At 33.0% G+C, this 11543-nt stretch overlaps 3 protein-coding genes across 10 annotated transcripts; 2 read left to right on the forward strand and 1 right to left on the reverse strand.

The window, feature by feature from the left end:
* Positions 1–509: 509 nt before the first annotated feature.
* LOC111284851 (protein OXIDATIVE STRESS 3-like) lies at positions 510–1535 on the forward strand. Its single transcript, XM_022873896.2, has 2 exons — positions 510–940; positions 1046–1535. Exons 1-2 carry the CDS (start codon positions 681–683, stop codon positions 1320–1322), a joined length of 537 nt encoding a protein of 178 aa, XP_022729631.1. The 5' UTR covers positions 510–680; the 3' UTR covers positions 1323–1535.
* A 504-nt stretch (positions 1536–2039) lies between these two features.
* On the reverse strand, positions 2040–8366 carry LOC111284850 (arginine--tRNA ligase, chloroplastic/mitochondrial-like). 8 transcript variants are annotated; one of them, XR_016343272.1, is made up of 20 exons: positions 8001–8104; positions 7686–7743; positions 7450–7526; positions 7218–7357; positions 6976–7051; positions 6772–6873; positions 6405–6620; positions 6045–6125; positions 5474–5557; positions 5294–5398; positions 4674–4852; positions 4261–4345; positions 3910–4096; positions 3663–3732; positions 3477–3546; positions 3174–3263; positions 2905–3034; positions 2746–2814; positions 2564–2668; positions 2040–2281 (listed from the first exon to the last, which is right to left on the reverse strand). XR_016343272.1 is itself a non-coding variant. In XM_022873894.2 (19 exons), exons 3-19 carry the CDS (start codon positions 7462–7464, stop codon positions 2171–2173), a joined length of 1785 nt encoding a protein of 594 aa, XP_022729629.2. In that variant the 5' UTR covers positions 7465–7526; positions 7686–7743; positions 8001–8324; the 3' UTR covers positions 2040–2170. The 8 variants fall into 8 exon arrangements, 5 of the variants coding, with proteins under 5 accessions (XP_022729629.2, XP_022729625.2, XP_022729624.2 ...); XR_016343270.1 differs by lacking the exon at positions 7686–7743 and having other exon boundaries at positions 8001–8360; XM_022873894.2 differs by lacking the exon at positions 2905–3034 and having other exon boundaries at positions 8001–8324.
* Positions 8367–11139: 2773 nt separating this feature from the next.
* On the forward strand, positions 11140–11477 carry LOC111285167 (uncharacterized). Its single transcript, XM_022874460.2, has one exon. The coding sequence runs from the start codon at positions 11140–11142 to the stop codon at positions 11362–11364; it is 225 nt and encodes a 74-aa protein (XP_022730195.1). The 3' UTR covers positions 11365–11477.
* The last annotated feature ends 66 nt before the right edge of the window (positions 11478–11543 follow it).

Raw genomic sequence — 11543 nt, forward strand, 5'->3', positions numbered from 1 at the left:
ACCACCAAAGGGAGGAGAAAAACAAGAATTAGTGATAAAAAAAAAGTTTCCCTGAACTTATAGGAAGGTTCTTGTACCAATAATAGAGATTCCTTCTCCTTTTTTTCAACTTTTACAATGTGATTGTCTTGAGACATGAAAATATGTAACATATGTCATGGCATTTTGAGGCAAAGTTGCCAAAGATAGTGACGTCACTTTCAGCCCCTCAAAAAAAAAAAAAAATAGTGTGACTCGGGTGTGGTTGCTTTCAAATTTAGGCCTTATCCGATGGCCTTAAGAGTATGGGAAAGCTAATAAATTTAGACCATAAGGAGATGATAATGCCAAAACTTGGAATAAAGGAAGGGAGCAGAAAAAAAAAAAAAAACCATTTATTAAACCTGTCAAGTTTATCCACTGCTTGCATAACACACCAAATATTATCAATAAAATATTGCTGCTATTTTTTTTATTATAAATGTAAATCAAGAATATCAAGCAAGCAATAGCATGTATATATATATATATATAAATATATATATATATATATATGCGCTCCCTCCTAGAAGGCCACATAGTATGTTGGGTTTTCAGAACTCGGGGATCTTTTTCGTGTTCTTGTTCCTGCGATATTTCAGAACTCGGGGTTTTCAGACTTAATCCAAAAGGGTGAAGAAGAAACCCAAATACTTCAAGATATGAGTGCGAAGAAAGTGGATGGTAACGAAGCTTGGTGCAGTAACTTGACGATCGTGGAAGGAGGTAATAACAATGAAATATGTGACTCAGTATCCATTGAATCCTCCTTTGAAGGAAATTCAGAAAACTCCAATTCTTCAATATCTTCATCAGACTTGGTTGAGGATGCATCATTTTCTGCAACATCATCATCATCATCTTTATCATCCAATGGGCCTCTATATGAATTATCCGAGCTCATGGCTCAATTACCTATCAGGTAGGCAACATCTTTTCAATATATTCTAAAATGGTTGAGAGTCGGGTATATGATTGATGGAGGAGTGGTTGATCAATATTTTATATGTCTATAAATCATGTGCAGGAGAGGACTTTCTAAACATTATCAAGGGAAGTCTCAATCTTTCACATCTCTAGCAAGCGTGAGGAGCATAGAAGACCTTCCAAAGAAAGTGATTCCTTTATATAATAGAACGAAACTGAAATCATGCAAGAGCTATGGATGGGGACTAGATGGTCACCATAACAAGTCATATAGCCCTAAGGCTACGATATCAAAGAAGGGTTCTTCCGCCCGCGGTTGTTTTGCGTCTTCTCTAGGTAAGAGAAGTACTAGCACTACTCTAGTGATTAGTGAATGATTAATGTAAACCCAGCTAGAACTAGCTCGCCAAGAACCTTCTGATGTGCGTAATCAGCTGAAATTACTGCACGTACGATGGTTCATTCTGCAGAGCAGCAAGAAGATGGTTTTTGAATGTATAGCTGCTTTTAGATTTAATTAAGAAACCATTGATCAACTTACCATTTATTAGGATTCTTTAACAAAGAAAAGGAAGTATGGCTTTGTGAAACATGAATATAATGGAAAATTAAAATTGAAGCAATTCTTTAATTTTCAGCTCAAATAACTTCAACGTTCAAACCACCGCCTGAACGCATAATGAACCCGGTAGCCGCTTTTTATAGGTGGTGTTGATTAATGACATTTTCATTCACCATAAAGCAGCAAATTGTTAAATTTTTTAAGCTTTTGAATGAATCAAAAAGATAAGACTAGTCAAATGGAATTCATCTTCGGACCAGAAATTGAGAACCGTACGTAGTTGGAGTGGAAAACATAATAAATTCACAAAAAGTTGGCCTGGAGGCATAGGAAATCATAATTATCAACATAAAATATAAATTCACAAAGACTTGCCCCGGCATGAGGGACAAGTAGTATTTCCATATGATATTTGGCATGTACACGAAATCAGAATAATCCAACGTTTTCGGTTCATCCGCCCCTATTTTCCATGGGTATTGTCGTATTGTCTTGCCTTGTTGAAGAATGAAAATAAATCGGCAAACATATATTACGTGCACAAACAAAACTCTCCAAATAAATAAGTAATGAGATCAGTATACAATTGTCAAAAGATCAAAGGATATATTATGAACTTACATATATCCCTTTCTCACGAGGTTGTAAGATTACAAAATACTATCATATCTTGTAAATAGGTGTGATTCCCAGGAGATTGAAGCATTTTCTCATAACCACAGCGGTTGCTTCACATAATAGTAATCGACTCGTTTCCACATCTGACCCAATAACCTGCCCAATTCATTGATATAATGGAAGTTACATAAAAAGGCTAAAAACAGCTAAACCCACATGTATATGCATTTATTCATGTTATCTAAGTTAAATTGCCACAACAAAGAATTTGCTCTGTAGCTAAAATTTTCTTAATTTCAGAAGTAGGATGTGTATTGTGTAATGGTAGAAAAGTCCATCTTCTGAGCTAGTTTGTTCTGATATCTTTTGAGGGCAAGTGACAATCAATAACAAAACTTTATTTTACCAAGAAACTATATATTAGATCATGGATCATACCTTGCACTCGGGGTTGCTATAAAATTTCGAGAAGATTTCAGATAAATTATAGAGGTAGTCACACAAAACATTTGGTAACAAATTGGTAAAGGCCTCTTCAACAACCTGAACCCAAAGATAAAAATTCTCAAACCAAGCACAGGTCAAGAAGCAAGGAATGGATTGAATTTTTTAGTTCTTACCTCTGCAAACTGTAGCAAATGAAGGCCCAAATCACGTTCATCCTTGTGCCCCAATACTACTGTCCCCTTCTGTTAAAAACAAACAGATACAGAAGGCATAAGTTGCAGACATTGAATCTGCTACAAAAGAGTACTGCTACAAGCCTTATCAGAGCATACATAAATAGAAAATAGTTGCCGCTCCACTTTTTTAAGTGAAAGTTCTAGATTAGAATCCATATGCAGATACATTGCAAAATATATTCCACACCATCCAAAGACACAAAACTACGGCAAGCCTCAATTCTTCCTGCCAAAAAAACTGGTTCTTTTATTTTCATGTCAATACAGGTTGGATGCAAAATAACAAGTGCAAATGCAACTAAAGGTTGGATGCACAATAACAAGTGCAAATGCAACTAAAAGTTTCAGGATGAGAGGGAACTTACATTCTTCAGTTCCTCTATATCTGTACCAGATTTCCTGATGATTGAACATATTCGAGCATGGGCATACAGCAAATAAACAGCAGTGTTGCCCTGCCATAGAAAATTTTAGGAGGCACGAACCGATGCTAAAAGTAATTGTAGTAATAGCAACAGTAAATAGATTAGTAGGGGCAGCAAACAACAATCAGAAGAAAATAAACATAAGAAACCTTCATCATAAAAATATTCATTAGAACCCAAAATGATGAAACAAGTTAGCTTCACAAAATCTGCAGTCTAAAAGCAAGAAAATTGTTTAGGGACCTTATCATTAAGCATCTGGTCAAAATTAAATGTGTAATTGGTCAATCTGTTGTTCTTCAAGTCAGCATACCTGCAATCAGAATTCATGAATATTAAAACGATGACATGGAACAAGAACTACTGAGAAGATCATAGCAATAACAGTTAAATTGGATAAATAAGTTTATAGCATAATAAGTAGCTTACTTTACAGCACCATAACCAACAGCCTCAGCAGTACTCTCAATCTCCTCCTCAGTCCATTCTTCACCCTTGCCTGATCAGCACACAAAGAGCAATTTCAGATACAAGTTTGAAAGGTTGAAAAGGCTAAAACTTAACAACAGAATGAACTTGCATTAACACATACATCACAAATAGTTTTTCAAACATAAGGTACTCAAAAAGAGCCGAGAAACATTTGTAACAACAGAGATATGGTTCAATATTATACCGCGCTCAATAAGCACTGCTTTACTTCGACTCTTGGCTTCATCAAGTAGATCAACCAATCGAACTACTTCAGTGTTACGGGTTCGAAAACGCTTGCCATCTTCTCCAAGAACAAGTCCAAAACTGACATGGCTAGCTTTGGGATATGAACTATCACCTTGTGGAAGCCACCCTGCACGTTTGGCAGCCTGAAAAATAAACCAGAATACTGTCAGACCTATGTGGATAGAGGTCAAAAGTTGTAATGATCCTTATTTGTGGTATTCAACAGCCATCAATCTAGTTGTAGTAAATAAAGGATTTTAAAAGATTACTCATCAACAGAATCCAGGAAACAGCTTTGAGAACATACTTTGAACACCATATCAAAATGCTGCTGCTGGCCTACATCAGTAACGTATATAATCCACTCAGCTTTCTCTTCATTGAGGCGATGCCTACAGATTACAAGTAAAAAGATTGATAAAAAGGCTAATTAATTCCTATGACTAGGCTAACATATTCCGTATCAACACGGTAAAATAGTAACCTTTATGAAACACATGCCATAATCACTAAACAGTTAACTACTCAAAGCAAATTGGTCTAACAAAGGACCCCATGAGATCAACATGAAAAAGGAAACAATAAGCAATAAATCTTAGCCACTCTAATTTCAGTCAATTCTCTTGGTTGCACATAAATCTTACAGATCTCGCATATTCTGCAAGAAATGAAAAACAGCAATATAGGTTAATATCATCATATTCATGGAAGAAAACTTACCAAAGGGCAGTCATATCAGTTGATGCATAGTTGAAACCACCATCACTCTTCACCACAATAAGTGGTATATTAATGCCTTCAATAAAGATAACACGAGCTCCCTGACTTTCCTCAACTAATCCTTGTTTAGTCAATGCGTCTATAACCCCAGGAATGTATGGATTATAAAAACTCTCCCCCTGTCAAAAAGGAAAAAGTCATAAACATGTAAAACCAGCACATCATTTGCACTACAAACAAAACTTGCTAGTTTACACAAATTTAATGAGGTTATAAAAAATTTGCATTCAGCAAAAAGATGCAATTCCTTCACTATCGCTAGCTCAGTAGAAAATCATCAAAGTTGTGTAATCGTGTATAATTGCAACTGTGTAAGATTTCTGGTGATTATATAAATGTTAAAATCAATAAATATGATATTTACAGTTTGTACAAGATTGAAGATGATTATACAAATATGCCCTAAATATAAAGACCACTTAAAAGTAAATCATAAAAAAAGAGATTTCAAATGATCTGAGAATGTCACAAAGAGAATTTCATATAGAGGTACATCAGAAAAATTACCTAAGCAGGCCAAAGTATCATCAATACATAGAACTTGTGGTAATATTACTTACCTTTTCCTCTAGATTAACTGCAAGCCGTTGATAGACCTTATGAAATTCAGTCCGGCTGATTTCACATATTTTTGCCCATGCCCTACGATACTTGTCTTCTCCACCCTGAAATGAGTGTAAATGAACACAAGTGCATCCAGAAGAAAAAACCAACAAATACTGAACAAGGTAAAATTTTACCTGAAGCCGCACCACTGCCTGTTGAGCTCTCTGCTTAAATGCAGGGTCAGCATCAAATCTCTGCTTTGAAGCTTTATAAAATGCCTAAGAAAGTCACTCAAGTTATGATTACAACAATCACTTGATTTTGATAATCGATATGACATCTTTTCATTTGTAAATTAATTAACAGACATAGATTCATCAAATATATAGAAATGATAATTAATCTCATACTAATAAGAAATACAAAATTGAGCTTCTTGATGCCAGAAAAGCAATCTATTCATGTTTGGTGGAGAAATATAAAGATAAAGAAAAGAATTACTACTAAGTTCCAATTTGGTTTAATCCATCTACAAGAAATATATTTTATAAAAGTTTCAAACAATTATATGCTTAAAAGAGCAAAGATTCAATGGTTCTTCAAACGATACTGCTTGATTAGATAAGAGTTTTTGAATAAAACATCACCAAAAGCTAACACATATAGCATATTTCGTTGACACTTGTCCTGCCGGATCATGCTACCAGTGCTTGGCACATTTCTGCTAAGCTTCAAATTCAATGGAATTTGACAGTATTCACTCACCTGTAGATCTCCAATGGCTGCTTCAGTTATGTCTTCAAAGTTTGGAAACTTTTCAAAGAGGAACTCAATCAGCATGCCAAACTGCAAGACATATAGGAAAGTTTTAAAAAAAATAGTTACTATAGTGACATGCTGAAAAGATATATAAACTTCTGCTTTAACAGTGGCAAAGTTCAAATGGAAGTGTAAGACAAATTAAGAGCCGATGCATATGGCAAGAAACTACAATAAGATGAAAGACTACAGCCCATTTCAATCAAGAACGGCACCCAAGATTAGATACAAACTTCACAGTAAAGCATTTATTGAGCGCAAACAAGAATACATGCCTTCCATGAACAATTCAGAAACAACACCAACCTGTGTCCCCCAGTCACCAACATGGTTTCGCCGAAGAACTTCAACTTTGGAAAATTCAAGCATACGAGCAAGTGTGTCACCAATAATTGTAGACCTCAAGTGACCAACATGCATTTCTTTTGCTACATTAGGGGATGAAAAGTCAACAACTGCTGTTTTGACTGGCGGCATTGGTGCCCATGTATCAATACCTTCAATTAGCATCTTTTGAATGCTCTATCAAACAACAAAATAGCCAGGTTATTTATAAGACCAATGCAATAGCTACAACAAGCAAAACCAAATCAAGTTGTATAAAAGAAAATGAAAACTATTCATGGAAGTAAGTTGATGACATAAACGAAAAATGGAGGAACATGTGAACCACCTTAGCCATCCAATTCTTTGACAATACCACATTTACAAATCCAGGACCAGCTACAGAGCATGATTCTATCATTTCAGAAGATGGGAGATTATTCTTGATTGCCTAACAAAGAAACAAGGAAATGAAAAGAATAAAACAATGATTATCTAATGATTCAAAGTACGATACAGGAAACATGCTCCTTCAGAATCAAATCATCCCCACCTCTCCAACTGCTGGAGGCCCACGAAATTGTGTACCCTTCCCTTTTATTTTAGACCACAGGCCCATGGCATTGTTACTGCACCAAATAAATTCCCAATTTGGCATAAAAAACTAGTTCATACAAAAGGTTAAATTAAGTTAACCTTACTTCTAATAACAAATAATCTACCATTTCATAACAACATCAAAACACCAACTAAGACATATGGTATGTTTTTGCAATAAAGGAAGTTATACCATACCATTGGTAATCACCAAATTTGCCACCGCAAGCAGCTACCAATGGCTCTACATCAGGCTCATTAGGAATGGTTACTCTAAGTGAAGCTTCAAATAGTTTTGCTAACTGTGCCTTCACATTCCCCATACATTCTTCCTCTTCCTAAACCACATTTTGGAATAAACTAATCAGTAACCCTTTTCTTTTCTAGAAAAATACAATTAATGGAGGAATTTTCAGTTGAATGAACTTACAGTTACAGTTGCCATGGTCGTGATTGACCGTGTCTTTGTTGCCGAAGCCAGTCTTCTAGATGTCACTCTCAATAAATCTGTCTAATTTTTGGGTTTATCAAATAAAATTACTACGAATACTCAATAAATTTCGAATTTAAGAAAACTAATAACAAACCAAAGTAAACAGCCAAATAATATGAAATTGTTCACTCAAAAAAAAAGAAAAATGCAGTCAAGTGAATTCTCAATATTACATGGAATATAGCAGTTGCCCAATTCAACACCTTCCTTAATGCATTGTGACAAGACATTCTGAACAAAGTAAAAAAAAGGGAAAATCACAAAACTATTAAGTGATTTAATTTTCAAAACATGAAAAAATAAAACGTGACATTGAAGCTTCCATCTTAAAACACAGTACATAAGAAAATCCACCAAAAAGAAAAGGAAAAGAAAGGAACTCCAAAAATAGTATAGAAATTTGTGCATGGAATGTGAGAATAAGCATAGGAACTCTGAAGAAAGCTGAAAGAAGTAAATAAGCAGAATGAAAGAGAAAGAGAACTTACCAGAGGCGGCGGCAGAGATGGAAGGTGAGAAGTGGAAACGAGAGAGGCGATTGAGAGAAAGCAATAGAAATGGGGATGCCGGCTGTACTGAAAGGGTTAAGGATGCCAGCATATCTTTTCTCTTTATTATATTTTCAATGTCTTTTACTAATACCACTCCTAAAACCCTTTAATTCCTTCTTTCTTTTATTTCCTGCTCCCTTCGACGCTTTTCTGTTTTTAGGGTTTCTTTTTTCATTTTTTTACTAAACTTTATTATTTTGTTTCCTCCGTTTTTACAGTTCTGACCAATGTAATCTTGTCACGTCAGCCACTTGAAGGCCGGGACCTATTATAAACTACCAAAAAATTAAAATTTATTGAAATGAGTGAAAAAAAAAGTAAATTAAAAAATAGAGTTGATTTTCAAATATTTTTATATTTTGGTTTTTCCCGTTAATAAAAAAATTATATAAAAAATCATAGACATGAAAAGTTTTCTTTTTTTAAAAACCACGTAAAAGACACATGTAATGTAATATCAGATATTTGATAAATGCTGCAAGATAGGCTTTAGTATCATTTTCAAAATTAAGATGATTTTATTATTCATTATTTAAAATAATTTTATTTGATTAATAATTATTAATTTTTATAAATTAAAAATGATCGTATTTTGTATTGTTATAAATTACATATGATTTTTATTTAAATATATTAAATAATTATGTATATTCTAATAATTATATAAGTTAATCATTTTAATATTATTTAAATACAATAATTTATAAAATATTAATATTATCAAAATGGAGAGGATTGTGATGCAGTCGGATTTGATATAACATGTAATTATGTTTTGTTTATATATTTTGAAATTATTAATTATTTTATACCAAAAAATAATTATTTTTTTCAAATTATAATCTTATTTTTTAAATATAAATCAAATATATATATATAAAATAATTGTAATTTTATAAATTTTTTATGCATTAAAAATATCTATGTACATAATATGAAAATAATATTCTTACATCGCAGCTGAAGTTGAACTCCCCAAACAAAGAGCACAACATCATTCAACATTCAATCAAACACATCAATATTCGACCGTGACGAACAATGCTCAATCAGTCAATCTTAATACATGGAAGCAAAAACGAAAGCAATACGCCACGAACAAGCACTGCCAATAATTTCAGTCGTTTCAAGCTCAAAGCAATTAACACGCGCTTGCAAATAGCAATTCTTGCTTAGGGTTAACGCCGAGCTTAATATGCTTCTTTTTTTCTGCCCAATAAGCTTAATAGGGAGAAACAAGTTTCACGAGATCCAAACGCGTCGTTAACGTAACCCTGAACAATTTAGCCACGCGTACCGCACAGATCAATCAAGCCCCAACTCTTCCACGAACAACGGTATAACCTAGCTTTACGTGATGTTGTCCCCGACAGAACATTTTTAATTGGTATCGTCTTATCCATTCACGAATCCTTCAATCACCATATTACACACACCCACAGAGTAACAGTCCCCTTTAATTGGTATTAAATTTAAAAATATAAAACAATTACAATTTAAAATTTTTTTATTTATATATTAAATAAATAATTATTATTAATTTTATATATTACTTCACATCAATAATAAATATTTTTACACAACTTTAAATGAAAATTAAATTATTTTCCAAAAATAATAATTTAATTTCTTTAATTATCTAAAATAATTAGTATATAAAATTATCAAATATTAATCAAATACAATAATCTATAATTTTTGAGATGATCATTTCATACCATTTACTAGCTAAGAGGCGAGGAAAAATATAAACGGAACATAATTAAATGTTATATCAAATCCATCTGCATTACAATACAAAAACTTCATTTGAAATGTTTTTGTCCTCTAATTGAAAACAAGGTAGAAGACAAAATAATAGATACATTACTTACTATTGTCTAATTACAGACGATTAAAAGATAGTGAAATATATACCCAAATACATTAAGCTATGTTTGAAAAACTTAGCCATTTTACTTTAAATTCAAAGATTGTGGCATAAAAATCAATAACTTGAATTTAACTCTAAGTCCAAGCTTAAATATTAAATTTGAATTGACCTTTAGATTGTTAATAGAAGAATATATATAAGAATTTTATGATTTTCTTATGCAAAATGATACGTATTATTGATATATTTATTGCATAAAATTATTAATAAAATATAATAAAATGATATTATAATTTTTATCTTATAATTGATATGTATAAAAATTATAATAAGATAATTTTATTCATTAATTAAATTTATTTTTTTAATTTAAATAATTTAAATTGTCAATATAATGTTTAAAAATATAATAAAATATGTAAATTTAATTTTATAAATTAAAAATAAAATTTTTTATTTTAAAAAATAAATTTATTATATAAAAAAGATAATTAAATTTTATAATATTTTTAAATATAAATAAATTATAATATAAAATAATTATTATCTTACTTATTTTATGCATCAAATGTGGCCGATGAATACATTGTCTTTGGAAATTAGATTCTCACGTCGCAGCTGGAGTTGAACTCCCTGAACAAAGACCACATCATTCAACGATCAATCAAATAGCGCAATATTCTGCCGTGACGAACAAAGCTCAATCTTAACAAATGGAACAAAAAAACGCAAGCAATACTCCAGGAACAAGCACTGCCATTAATTTCAGTCTTTTCAAGCTCAAAGCATTTAACACGCGCTTGGAAATACCAATTCTTGCTTGGGGTTAACGCCAAGCTGAATATGCTTCAGTTTTTTTGCCCAATAAGCTTAATAGGGAGAAACAAGTTTCACGAGATCCAAACGCGTCGTTTATGTACCCGCGAACAATTTAGCCACGCGTACGGCACAAATCAATCAAGCCCGAACTCTTCCATGAACAACGATACAACGTAGTTTCACGTGATGTCATCCCCGACAGAACATTTTTAATTGGTATGATCTTATCCCCATTCAGGAATCCTTCAATCACAAGATTACACGCACCCATGAGTTACAGTCACTGCCTCCTCTCGCCTCTTTCTATAAATGGCGTTACCTTGAAACCACTTCACACAGAAACTATCGAATCAAAAATTGAAAGTCAAGTGGTAGCAGAGAGAAATGAAGAACACTGGTAAGAGTAACAAAGGCAACGGAAAGTCGGATGTGAGGAAAGACAGGAAATCTGGTACGGGAATGAGTGGATCGCCGAAGAAAGGAGGTCACGGTGGCAAGTTCACTTGGGCTGGAGATGGGCTTTCGCCTGCTGAGATCGGGGTCGAGAAAGAGGTCGTTGATGTTAAGGACCCGAACTTTGAAGATCCGGATGAGATCGTGACCAATTGATTGGGTTAGGGTTAGTGATGGTGGTGATCTATCATGATCATCGTTCTTACTAGTTTGATGATGATGAGATGTAAATATTTATCCATGAATAAATTGTACTAATTGCTATTTTATTTGCTTCTTAGCTAAATCATCAAAGAATTTAGTGGTTTGGATTGTAAGATTTGTGGAAACAGTAG

This window comes from Durio zibethinus, chromosome 6 (genome assembly GCF_047325235.1).
Source record: "Durio zibethinus cultivar Kanyao isolate XHJ-2024 chromosome 6, ASM4732523v1, whole genome shotgun sequence".
In the NCBI taxonomy this organism is placed as follows: domain Eukaryota; kingdom Viridiplantae; phylum Streptophyta; class Magnoliopsida; order Malvales; family Malvaceae; genus Durio; species Durio zibethinus.